The 14,170-nt window shown below is 32.0% G+C and overlaps 1 protein-coding gene across 1 annotated transcript in view; it reads right to left on the bottom strand.

The window, feature by feature from the left end:
* Positions 1-2,393: 2,393 nt before the first annotated feature.
* Positions 2,394-14,170, bottom strand: part of LOC134713982 (alpha-2A adrenergic receptor-like) — a 41,828-nt gene continuing 30,051 nt past the window's right edge. The window contains exon 2 of the mRNA XM_063575243.1: positions 2,394-4,175. Within this exon, the coding sequence (XP_063431313.1) occupies positions 2,404-3,933 (1,530 nt within the window). The 5' untranslated portion in view covers positions 3,934-4,175 and the 3' untranslated portion in view covers positions 2,394-2,403. The remainder of the gene's footprint in view (positions 4,176-14,170) is intronic.

The raw sequence follows: 14,170 nt of genomic DNA, 5'->3' as shown, positions 1-14,170 counted from the left end.
AAACCGTGTCTCAGATTTCCCAAAACATCTATAGAACAAGTTTTATACCCAATTGAATTTAGTGATCTCTTATGAATTGATGTTGCAAACTTTATTGAAGATTTATGAGAGAATGAAATACAATAGGAAAAAATCTGAGACATGGTTTTGGAGGTCAAACTGTGTTGTGCAAGACTCTATAAAATATTTTGGGATGCTATGATAACAAAGAAGTTAAATTCATTCAAGTATGGACATCACAATATAGCATGTATCAAGTCAGGACTATTATGCATGCGTTTATCAATATGAGCAAATTTCCAGCGTTTGGTCTGTGTGAGTAAATGGAAAAAAAAGATAGCTTATCCGTAACCCATAGAAGTTTTTAATTTATAGTTTAGAGATTCATAGTTTATCATTTATACGTCTTGAGATTTGTACAACTTTACTCCATGATAAATATATAATTCCTCAGATCTAGAACAAAAATATCTTAATCAAAGCCCATTATTTTGGTAAATGGAGGCTTACGTTTTACACTATTAGATGGTAATTTGTCGCTAAACAAAAGGCATTAACTGGCAAGACATTATCTCTATATTATGAGTAGCTGCATTTATGCTCATATCATTTTATTACTCAATTGATTTTTTTTTGTCTCATTTCAGGACTAAAAGTTTGAAACGATAGCGTGGAAAGCAGTCATGCGTTTGAATTTATTCATGTTTCCTTAATAAAACAACATATGCCAATTCATATACTTGCTGAGCGAATTATGAAGAGTTAGTCTATTTTAGAAAACATTAAAAAAAATCCATATTTCACAACAAGAAGAGAAAAAAGCAACATACAAAGTTCCCTTGCATAGAACGTGCCGATCATTGAAGAGTTCCCTTTTTAATACTAGATAGGTTTTTATCACTAGTTTGTCTCCAAGTAAACTTTTTCATCGAATATTCACATATGAGACGGTTAAAGAAATTAAAACAAAAATATGCATGTTGTTAGTTGAAATATATTCAATGATGCTTGAAAGAGTCGTTAGTTTTCATAAATTTAGTAACAGTTTAGACTGAAAATCTTTCTTGAAGCTTGTGATTGACACCTTTTTGATATTATCTGTTAACATTCGACTAGCGGGAGAGGATTTTCTTTATTAATCTAGAATGTTCTCCCTCAAAATGTTGAGTTCATTCAATAAAAATCAATTTCTTAATCAGATGTTATCGCTTGTTATTCGGTGTGAGCCAAGGCTTAGTGTTGAAGGCTGTACCTTGACCTTTAATGGTTTACTTTTACTTTTATAAATTGTTATTTGGATGATGAGTTGTCTCATTGACATTCATACCAAATCTTCCTATATCTATTAACATGACGAGAAAGAAGTCAAAGTACTTGCGACTGTACCCTTCGATGATTGCTTAACCAATAAATATTTAATTCTAAAACAAATACTCTTTATTTTACATCAAGGGTCAAACATTCAGTTTGTATTTATAAATACAATTTTGATAGTTCTGTCACAGAAAGTCGACACAGACTACGTGAATAAGGTTTTTCAGAAGGGTTGAACATTATAAACTTTCTATTGCGACTAAACGTGTAAGAACGAAAACCGGAAATAGAGAAGTAATTCAATCTAAAGTCCCACATTTCTAACATAACTGTACATAAGTGCAGTAAAGCAGACATCTCCAACAATCCATACGTCTTTCTGCCGATATACAGAATCTAAATGGTCATATTTTTACATTCAAGTCAACATGGTCGTTCATTTTTTTTTTACATCAAAAGGCAAGGGTAGTTTTTTCCCCTAGTTTTTATCGATCACATCACTGATTGGTGAATTCACTTCTTTATGCAATACTGATAAAAGCGACTGACGTAGTTGTTTAAATAAATGTATTGACATGACGTGGTAATCACATGATTACATGACATTAGACTTTTAATTTTGGATTTCACATGTTCATTCATCTCATCACATGTTTCTGAACTTATACATCCTTGGCTTTTAATTATTCAACTTGAACGGTCTTGATAATGGTTAATCTGAAAAAGTGCTTCGGACGCTTATGCGTATGTATTTATCTTATGTATTACGCCTGTGTACCTTGAAATCAAGATACCAGTTAGATCTAAAAAAAAAATCAGAAGTATTGTTTAATTAACATCACAGTGACATGGTTTTATCAAAGTAAGACACATTCAAATTAACAGTGCATACAAATTAATAGCAGTTCACGGTTTCCAATAAAACCATTAGGAACTGACAATGTAATGAAACAGGCGGAACAAAGTTTAATTGAAATTGATCAGTCAAGAAATGTACGTAAAATATCGACATTTGCTTACCATAATTTATATTTCCGAAAACAAGATTGATATTTCCGAACTGATTCACTGTACAACTTATTTGTAATTTTACCTTTTAAACAGAGCTTTTCTGAAAATTATTTTACGAAAAGCTTTCCTAAAGTCTTGGTTAAATATAGTGTATATAATTGGATTCAACGCAGAGTTACAATATCCTGCCCAAAAAGCTATAGTAAATATAATTTCCGGTATACAAAAATCACACAGGGATGTCACAATATATATAGTGAAAAAGGGAAACCAACATAATATGAATGCAGCCATAACAAGCCCGAGAACAATTGTAGCTCGTCTTTCTCGAGCTTTAGCCAATTTCCGCTTTTGCTTTTCAATGTTAGATAAATCTGGAATTTCGCTGATGGAGTTTTTGACAACTGGAGTATTTTGTGTCTCTATTGTGCTGTCTTTTCTTTTTTCCTGTGACTCATCTTCATCATAGGCACTTGATGATGAGAGAAAACTATCTTCTGTACTAGCAATAGTTTTAGTATTATTGGTTATTACCTTCACTATTTTTGTAGACGTATGGGTTTGTAAAAGTTGTTTCTGTTCCATTACTACCTCGTGACCACAAATGTCTGTTTGTTGAGGGATTCCAGTAACGGGAACAATTAAAAGATCAGATCGTTTCTTCGTGCTTTTAGTTTTATTAAGTAATGAGGTTTTTTCTTCAGCAACCCCAACACTCACACTTGTTGTGTTGTTTGTAAGCTGCAACTGTTTGCGATATACAGGCCACGTGCTCTCGTCTTCTGAAGGAACAGATCTTCTTTCAGATTCTTCGCAATTTAGAGTATTTTCTTTTGAAGGCGTGCCTTTTGATTTTGTCTTATCGCTTCGTTTTGCCTTCTGCTCTTCCTTTCTTGCAGTTTTATTCCTACGCCCTCTGCGAGCTCGTTGCTTTGCAGCTTGGTAAATTTTAAAGTAAACAAAGACCATAATCACTGCTGGAATATAAAACGAACCCATACTTGATGATATAACATATCCTATTTCAGAACTGAGTAAGCACAGCGGATATTCAGAGACTGGAAGTGGATTTTTCCAACCTATTAATGGCGGTACACATACTATTGCCGACAAGACCCAAACGGCGGATATCATTAACGCTGCTCTCTTTGGTGTTCTTTGTCTGGAATATTGAAGGGCGCGTGTAATAGACCAGTACCTATCCAAGCTTATTAAGCATATACTTAGAATGGAAGCAGTACATAACAACACATCAATAGCCTTCCACAGATCACACCAAATAGGTCCAAAATACCAATACCGCATGAGTTCATTTGCCAGAGAAAAAGGCATAATTACCAAGCCAAGTGATAAATCAGCAACTGCTAATGATGCTATGAACCAGTTCTGAATTGTCTTCAGTTGTCTATCTGTTGCAATGGCTACAACAACAAGCAAGTTTCCAAAAAAGATTATTATCATAAATATGCTAACAAGTATAGCAATCAAGATTGTATGTGGTAAAGAATAACCAGGTGGAATATTAGCAGAGAATGGATTCTGAGGTGAGTCTTTAGACAAATTAGCTGTAGCTTCAGAGATACCAACCATTTCTCCCATCAAACTCATTGTAAAGCAATCGGGTCAAGCGTAACGATGTCAGAATAGATCTGCGTCATTCTTAGCCGGTTAATTCACTCTATGTCAACTTTCCCTTGATCTTGTAGAAATACAACTCGGGAATAATTCATTTAGACTGTATATTAGATGTTGGTCTGACGGATTTCTGTTATCAATCACTTCGTTTGCTGAATCATTATCAAAGTGTGTTTTCCATAATCTAAAAACGATTCTTTCATTCTACAAGAAATCTGAAATGATATTAAATAAATCACAGTAAATGCATTAACCAAATAGGATTGAATATTTGTCAAAATGTGCTGTTTGACGACATGACTATATTTAAATGATAATGCTTAAATCGATTTTAACCTTCTAACGTTAAAATTATCGAAACAGTATGAAGTGAAAAGCATGCTGTATGTTTAAATCGATCTGATCCTTTATTTTTTTTTCTTTAAATATAATTAAAACAAAATGAAATAAAATACATAATATGCATATACAGGACATGACAAAAAGTGGAGAATCACATCAGTTTCACCAATTTCAAAAATGGAAAGGGGTAGGAGGCATTAAGGCCTAGTTTTGGCCCAAGAAAATAAAATGTTTGATAGCCATTTCAAGTTGGCACATAATGTTAAGAAATGCATAGGGTCAAGAAATATAAATGAAAAACATAAGATTTTTATCTGATGACGTCACAATTACGTCTAAATATGTGCTGTTTTAACAAAATCAATAAAAATACAAAATTTATGCAGTTTTCTATCTTTAATTCCGTTGTAAAAACATCTTGCACAGCCGAGAAACAACAAAATAATTTAAAAGAAGCTTTATTATCACTATTGGCATATTTTGACGAAATATAAAGTTGTTTCTTGGGTGCGCACATACTTTTTCAATCTAAAATATACTTAAAATTTGATGAAAAAACAAGGAAAATCAGGAAATTTAACAAAATATGCAAATTAGGTTATGAAATTTTGGGCGGCAATGAACAAACGTTTAAAAAAATATTTTAGTTTTTTTTGTGTGCCTTAAATTTGAATGAATTTACATGTCGCGAATTGTCTTGTTTGCTCGTCAATGTTTAATATTATAAAGTTTCTACACGTAGGTTGAATGCATGTGTGTGTGTTAGTGTAATAGTTATACAATTTTTCATTGGTTTATTTTGGTACTTTGCTTTTCAGGTGTATGTTTATACTATATATCTATCAGCATAGTCATAGATACTCGGATTATAATTCAATACGCCAGACGCGCGTTTCGTCTTCATAAGACTCATCAGTGACGCTCAAATCAAAATAATTATGAATAAAGCCAAACAAGTACAAAATTGAAGAGCATTGAGGACCCAAAATTTCAAAAAGTTGTGCCAAATACGACTACAAGACACCGTCAATAGAAGATGAATGCATGTGTTGATACATCTTGTTTAAGCAGCTTAAGATGTAAATTGTGGAATATAAGTACAACCTTTCTTGAAATACAATAAATAAAAAACAAAACGCTGACATTATCGGATTTAAGATATTTTGTTTCTTGTCTGTAATAAATGTCGGAATGACTGTTAAAAGCTGTAAGAGCGATTGATATTTATCATGGCCTTTTTAATCATATTGATAAATTGTACTTAATTTAATAGGTTTCCCACAAAGATTCATGGTAATTTACTGCTTTAAAGGAGATTGGATTTAAAGTTTAAGTATAGATGAACATCCATATACATGGTTTTCATTAACAATAGAGGAGTGTATTCATAGAAAATAAAGATGTTTATAGAGATTTACATCGCTTGTTATTCGGAAATGGATATTAATTTTCTAGTGTTTTGAACGCAAATTTATTATAACATGGACAGAATTATGTACCAGGATTATAATTTAATATATCAGACGCGCGTTTCTTCTTCATAAGACTCACCAGTGACGCTCACATCAAAAAAGTTATAAAGCCAAACGAGTACAAAGTTGAAGAGCATTGATGACCCAAAATTCCAAAAAGTTGTGCCAAATACAGTCAAATACAGAAAACAATGGATGCTTCAACATAAATGAAGCATGACCAATGAGAGACAACATCAATGGTCTATCATCAAATCAGAAAACTGTGTTACCTTGATTGCAGCATGATTAAGTTGCGGGACATTACGATGGAGGTTTCAAAAGAATTTTACACTCTCTGAAATACAAGTATCCATATCTTAGAAATAGTGAGAACAATAAAAAGTAAAATACAAAGAATACCAAACACCAAGGGAAATTCAAAGCGGAAAGTCATTTATAATTATTGTAGAAAACTGTATTCACTATCTAAACAAGATTTAGAGGCGGAACATCGTATACTGAGATGGAAGCAGCAAAATAATAGACAACTTTCGAGTTCGATGCATTTCCGTCAAAAACTCTGGTTTTAATGAACGTCATTTGTGCGTTTAGAGGCGTCGTCACTTCAGTTCCAATGTTGAGCGAGTAGTTGGAAAACTATAATTCTATATTGTACGAATTATTCGGCAAATTGAATTCTCAAAATTGACAATCAGCATTGCTGTCATTAGGGAATTGTCATTAAGTACCTACAGAACAACCATTATTTCTAGTGTATCCTGCACAATGACGATCACTACGACGCTTGATGAACGTTGATAGTGCAGGGATACAGGCGACACCCTCTATCTGGTAAATGACGTCATAAAGGCGCGTATAATTGACAAGATTTTTCCGGTGACGGATGAACTCAAAAGTGGTGTGTTTTGCCTTCTCATAACTACAAGGATCAATATCATAGAAGTTGAATTCTTAGAAAGGCCCAACGTGAAGGGAGGGGAAGTACAGATTTATAGTATAAGTGTTATATCTTACAATTTCGGGGGTTATAAATGTTAAAAGTATGCTACACAGCCCTCTGTATTCACGTTTGAATAGTAGTGCATATGAGCTTTTCATTCTACGATATATTTTTTACAAAACTGCACTATAAAAGTGGTACAGTTTTAGCTGTAATGGAAATTGCATTTTCTATATTTACAGAAGTGCAACCCATCAATATGGACAACAACAAAAGAAATGAATGAAATACACCAAACAACAAGGAAAATTTAAAACGGAAAGTCCTCTACAGTTATTATGGATATGTATTGTCCTGTGTTTTATTAGACATAAAAGGGGGCTTAATATGTATTTTTCGATAGTGTAATTTCACTCAGATGAAAAGCCTCAACACTATGAAATCAATTTGTCGAGATAAAAAAATTATGCAAAAGTGGCCCTTAACTATACTGTGCAGAAAACTGTAAATTATGCCTCTTAAATAGTTATCAACCTAGAATACAAAATAATGAACATGTCAAATACACTTGGTTCAACTGCTTTTGTGACAGGAAGGATTCATATCAGTGTTCTTAATTGACAGATTTATGATTAGATAAAGTTGAAGCCTAAAACAATTTAAATGTTAGTGAAATGATTAAGACTTAAAGCAATATATGATGCAACATTAAGTTACTGTTTTTAATACAAAACATTAACTGAAATAATGTCAAAAGCGAATTTTAATCTTCTAAGCAATAGAATAAACAGATTTTTACAGCAGTTTAAAAATAACCACTAGTGTGTACATTATGGGAACAATACACCTGATCATGTATTCATATATCAGAGCTACTGGCTCATGTGTACCTACATACTTTAATTCCAAACGGTTCCAGTTGAAACACATGTGATATTATTGTGGTTTTAAAAGCATTTATAGAAAAAAGAAGAGAAAAAAACCTAGGGTTACATTATTGTGTAGATCCTGTTCTACATGTTTTATCCGTCGTGTTATTCATACATGTTCATATTCAGGGATGTCACATTCGAAAACAAAATAGTATCGGACAATTGAAACATTTCCGTCTATATTAGTGAATGTGCCAGTTGTAAGTCCAAACATAGCAATAGGGCAAAATTAAAGCTTTAAGAACAGTTTTGACATATTAAAGTCTGCAAGTAAGCAACGATTTCTTAGTATGCAAGGGAACTGATGCAGTTGTTAATCTAGGACAAATAGAATCTGAAATTTAATTATTTCTTTAAACAAATAGTATACTAGTCAAATAAAGAAACGATAAAAGGCTCTGCATTTTCCATTTATACTGCACTCGTTCTATTTGATCAGTCTCAATGCGTTTACTGTATATTTTCTATGTCATATACAGTCACTGACCCGATATCAATTTTTCTCACGAATATTTAAATAGAAGAGCTGGAGCTATATTTAATATGCATGGCAAACTTTTAAACCTGTACGTGTTTTCAATGTAAACAACAAAACGAGGAACGACTCAAACTTTTTTCTTTTACCATTGTAGAAAAAAACATATTTCAATTGTTAATTTTTTTGTTTATTACCTATAAATCATTATGTGCTTTGCTTATTGTTGATATTTGAGTACATACTCAAACGAATTCATTCGCCATCGATTGGTTTCAACAGGTAATTCCTTTGTGTTGTTTATTTCTCAGCCAGATGCGAGGCCTTTGTAAAAAGTTTGTTTTCCCTAATATTTTAATCAAATGATTTCGGAGCACCTGAGATCACCCCTAGTTATTTTAGGGGTTCGTGTTTCTATTTCTTTAGTTTTCTATGTTGTGTCATGTGTACTATGTTGTCTGTTTGTCTTTTTTATTTTTAGCCATGGCGTTGTCAGTTTGTTTTATATTTATGAGTTTGACTGTCCCTTTGGTATCTTTCGTCCCCCTCTTGTATCAAAGGTACCTGGATTATAATTTGATACACCAGAGGAGTGTTTCTTCTTCATAAGACTTATCAGTTACGCTCAGATCAAAAAAGTTATGAAGCCAAACAAGTACAAAGTTGAAGAGTATTAAGGACCCAAAATTCCAAAACGCTGTGCCAAATACGGCTCAGGTAATCTATTCCTTGGATAATAAAATCCTTTTTTTTTTGAAAAATTCAAAGTTTTGTAAACAGGATATTTATAAAAATTACCATATAATTGATATTCATGTCAACACTGAAGTGCTAACTACTGGGCTGTAGATACCCTAGGGGACAAAACGTCCACCAGCAGTGGCATCGATCCAGTAGTGTAAATATCAACGATATAAGTATTCGGGTCGAAACGGGAGAAAAGATCGACAGAGCCTCAAATTTCCACGTTGTTTCTAAGCCTCCCCTTATATCGTTGATATGGCAAATCAATAAACTATTATTGTTTATATATAATGAAACTGGACTTACGGTCGCAAGGTAAATGATAGCTAAAATGGTCTAATACTTACAAAGTGTTATTTTCATATAAGATCCATTAATTTAAGGCAAATACGCGGATGTTGTTTTTTATATTTGGAATATTTGTGATTTAAAAAATCGGACTTTCATCCAAACAAATCTGAACTCGAAATAGAACTCAAACATGGTTTGTGATCTTTTCCCGTAAAATAAATTGTTCAATAACACGATATTTCCTCACTTTTAGTTTCTTTTAACCATATTTGCAAATTATTTTTCATATAAGTTGTATTTTATGATCATTTCAAGTTGCATTTTGTGTTCATTTACTTTTGTTTACCATTATAGTATATTTTGAAAATGTAAATCATAAACGAAACCCATTTTGTAAAATAAGAACAAAAAATTTGAATTTTTGAAATTACAAATTGTTATTTTGAATTGCAGCAGATACTTATATTTCCAGCAAAGTATTTCGATCAAAACACAGATTTGAACTCATCTTTGAACATATTCAACATTGTATAAAAAAAAGATGTGGTATGATTGCCAATGAGACAACTATCCACAAAAGACCAAAATGACACAGACATTGACAACTATCGGTCACCGTACGGCCGTCAACAATGAGCAAAGCCCATACTGTATAGTCAGCTATAAAAGGCCCCGATAAGACAATGTAAAATAATACAAACGAGAAAACTAACGGCCTTATTTATGTGAAAAAATGTAACTTCTTTTAATTAGATATAGATTGAATTAACTGCAATAAACGTATGAACTGATCAATTCGATACCTTCATTCATCGAATTACTTGAAACAACAGCTTTAATAGTTAGATTTAGCGATTCCCTTTGGGAAATTGACTGAATATCTATTTATTTGAGCAGAATATTACATGACAGATGAGTACTACTAATTACCTTACAAACAGCGGAAAACTAGATAAATTAGATAAAGCATTTGAAAAATTGAAATAAAATAACCAATTAACTTATTTACTTCAAGAAAATATTGATTGTTACAAATGTATATACATATAATCGATTTGAAAACACTTGGTATATGTCCAATGCTTTAAAAAATATACTGTTATACAAAAGGCATACGCTAAACATGTTAGAAAATTTCACGGATTAGAGTTCAAACGATTTATCATTGTACAGATTCCTTATGCAATGGATAAATATGAACAAAATTCATCAGATAAATAAGAAAAAAAAAAAAAAATACACGAAAAATACACAAATTATTTGAAAGTGTTAGCGTTATAAAACCAGGTTTATAATCCACCATTTTCTACATTTGAAAATGCCTGTACCATATGTTTTGTTATTTGATTTTGCCATGTGATTATGGACTTTCCGAATTGATTTTCCTTTAAGTTCAGTATTTTTGTGATTTTACTTTTTACAAATCTAGATCAAGGACTTTTAAAAAGAGTACTTCGTATAATAATAGAACAAATTACATGAAAACACGCTTAGTAAACTGATTTTATCTTACATTCTTCATAAAATCATTTGTTAATCAACTGAATGTAACTATAAAGAAAGATTTAGTACGAAAAATACTTGTTTAACAGCACCACATGTAAACTTGTCTGTATGCCCAACGTAAGAAATTTGTCAGAATGTGTCTTAACTGTTTTTCGTCAGACTGTATAACGTGATCTTATTTAATCCAAAAAAAATCTAAACTCGACGAAAAATGACCTTTCTATATTAGCAAATACATTATTGGTCCAAAACTAACCAATTGACTGTTCAGTTTTTCTTTAGCCTTATTTATAAATAGAGTATACACTTTCGAATTCAATATTAAAGACGTATTACAATCTTTATTAAAAATTGTATTGATTTCTAGTTTAATTTATTCAAATTAGAATTTGGTTTTCATAAATATGATTCTTCATCAGTTACAGCTATACCACAAGAGACAACATGTTCAACTAAATTAATCCCAATAATTTAATTTCAAACGCCAAGTGTAAACTTAATTCAATTAGACTGTTTCTATCGTAATGTTTGAAATATCGAGTTATAGAAGAAGAAACTTGCTTTGTCATCAATAGACTCTTAAATTGGCACGAAAAAAATCTTTGTAAGTTACAGCTCACAGATATTTTTCAGCCAAGATAACCTCAATAATATTAGATTTTTAAAAATTAAAATGAGTTGAAAACAGATGGCTTTACTTCTATCGATTCATTATAAGAACACTGCATACAAGATAAAGTATTGATATATATCGGATGGGTCTAATGTGTGTTAGAAAAAGGAATGTTCTTGTAACCTTACTTCTTAAAATCTTGACTTAAATGAGAGCCGTGTGCCTAACTTACGGAACGTCCCCTCCATCTTCCTTTACCAACACAGAATGCAGCTAAGCAAACTCAGCTGTAAACGTGGGTTGATTTTTTTGGAACGTGTGCGAATTGTTTGACACACATCAATTCGCTAATTTCAAGTTTAACGTACGGATCTTTTTTTTTTAATTCAGGTACACTTAGTACATCACTGGAAATTGAGAATTAAGGAGGAAACTTTCGTGAGGTACATGGTAGTAATGGTCGATACAAAGGTATATTGTGTAGGACTCAAATCTGTGGTGGGTTCCAGATCTATGACGGATTCCTAATCTATGTTTAATATGACATCTTGAGTTTCCAAACGGATAATTTTTAGTTTTCGGATTTCACGTTTCAAATCTTTGGCAGATTATCTGCAAATATAGGAACAGTCAGTACATATCTGACCGATAATTTTAAAATGGATCGAACAAATGGAAATGTCCAATGATTACGAAATTTTTGTTTTTAAGAAAATCCATAATCATTTGTGAAATGAATAATAAATGGTCAAACAAATTGAGATGACAACCATAAACTGTTCTTACTTAGTAAGTGATATACACTAGTAAACCCTTTAGAAGTAAAATTATATCCTACTCTGTGCATGGTACCTAGTTAACCAAGCTCTTTAACAACATCGAAACAGTAAAACGTAATAAGTAACACTAGTATAAGTTAGAGGCATTTTTGTTTGTAGTTGATACACTTAGAAGCTCTTGTTATGTTACAATAATAAATGGAAGTATGTGTACTGTTCAACAGCATGTAGATCAATAACACACAACAGTTTTGCGAAGGTGTAAATACGTGTTGATACTTATATCATACAGACAGTTGACACACAACACAAATACTCAAACGGTGTACATAATGTGGAGCATAGGTGCAAGAAAATTGGTACCGTTTATTTATTATATATATATGGACAATAACTGTATAGTGTCTTTAAATGTCAACTGTATTTGTACTAGGCAAAGAAGCAGGTATAATGCGAGTTTTAGCGAGCTATTACTCCTGTTTCGAGCCGAGTTATTGTCTTCATCTTCAAATCTTCGAATTATATAGTACCAGGTATATCGAGTATGTAACTTTTTTTATGAATGTGATGATTATATGTATAGACTATTACATGGTATTTTTCATATCAGACCCTTTATCGGCCCAAGGTTATAATATCAGCCAAAGAGCTGCAGGCTCGAGGGCTCATATCATGAACGAGGGCCGATAAAGGGTCTGATATGAAAAATGACATGTAATTATCTTTTTATCATATACTTCAGCAGAAGAAATACAGACAAGAACTATTAAAATTTAATTTTGTTTGTCTTTGCATTTTCAGATAATATTTACAGACAACCAAAATAAAAACAATCTTAACTTTAATTGTTTTTATTGCATGCTATTACAAGCATTTATTGATCTTTTCACAATTATCATGTTTTTCATTTATATTGTCAACACATTTATGTCTTTCAAAACAAGTTTAACTTAATTCATTTTTGCTCCTCAACCATTTTAGGAAAAGTCTTATCTGTTGACAAACAAATTTCCGGGAATGCACGAAGTTGCATGTGATACACGTCACGGCAATTAACGGAAAGGCATGTGATAACATACCGGAAGCAGTCAATAAAGGTACCTTTATCAGGCCGCTATTGAAATTCCAAATAAACCTAGTAATCCTTTCATAGCCTTTTGATATTTTCAAATGTTATTGAACTGTAAAATTTTAGTAATATATTATACAAGTATATGATAAAGAACAATATTCCTGTGTTGTTTGAATTATTCTTTTAAAGAAGTCACCATCTCAAATAAATATTTAGCTCATTAACACATGACAAAACAATAAACGGGAAGTAGCCTGAAGGTCGATTAACAACCTATTCACGATTAATATTAATGATTTTTCGTATTATATGTAGAAGAATATGTCATCTTGTTCATTGGCAGTGAAGAATCCTTAATCAACCCAATCAGATCTTTTGTAAACATGTCCGGTTTATTTTCCACATATTTATTATAAGGAATGATTTCATTGAAATCATTCCTTATAACAGTAAACGGTAGGGTTTCAGTCGTTATCAGATCGTCAGTTTATTGCTATTAGAGGTAAGATTAGCTTTGCTAATTTTGATGACCACTATAATCTTGTGAAATAAAAAATCTCTTGGTTGATTGTAATCTTTTGGTAGACTAATAAAATTGAGAATGAATGTGGTGAATATGTCAAAGAGAGACCAAAAGACAACCAAAGGCCACCAAAGGATCTTCAACACAGCGAACAAATCCCGCACCCGAAGGCGTACTTCAGCTAGCGTTAACACAAAATGTGCACTAGTTTAGTAATAATGGAGGCTTTACTAAACTCAAAAACAAAAAATTGAAATAAAACTTAAAAATCATACAAGACTAACAAATGCCAAAGGCTCTTGATTGGGCACAGGAGCAAAATGCAGCGGAGATGACCATGTTTTGTGAGATCTCAATTTTCACCCTGTAACTCTAGCCCTTTTAGAAAAACACACAGATATACTTAAGGTAAATTCAGGTTAAAAGACATCCGAGTCCGATGTTAAAAAAGGTAACAAACCAAAAATAAGCAAAATGACTTTAATAATACATACATTAATAAACACTTCTAGCAGTTA

The sequence above is a fragment of the Mytilus trossulus genome, chromosome 4, assembly GCF_036588685.1.
Source record: "Mytilus trossulus isolate FHL-02 chromosome 4, PNRI_Mtr1.1.1.hap1, whole genome shotgun sequence".
Lineage (NCBI taxonomy): Eukaryota > Metazoa > Mollusca > Bivalvia > Mytilida > Mytilidae > Mytilus > Mytilus trossulus.
The sequence above is the reverse complement of the archived record's forward strand: the minus strand, read 5'-3'. Positions and strand labels throughout refer to the sequence as shown.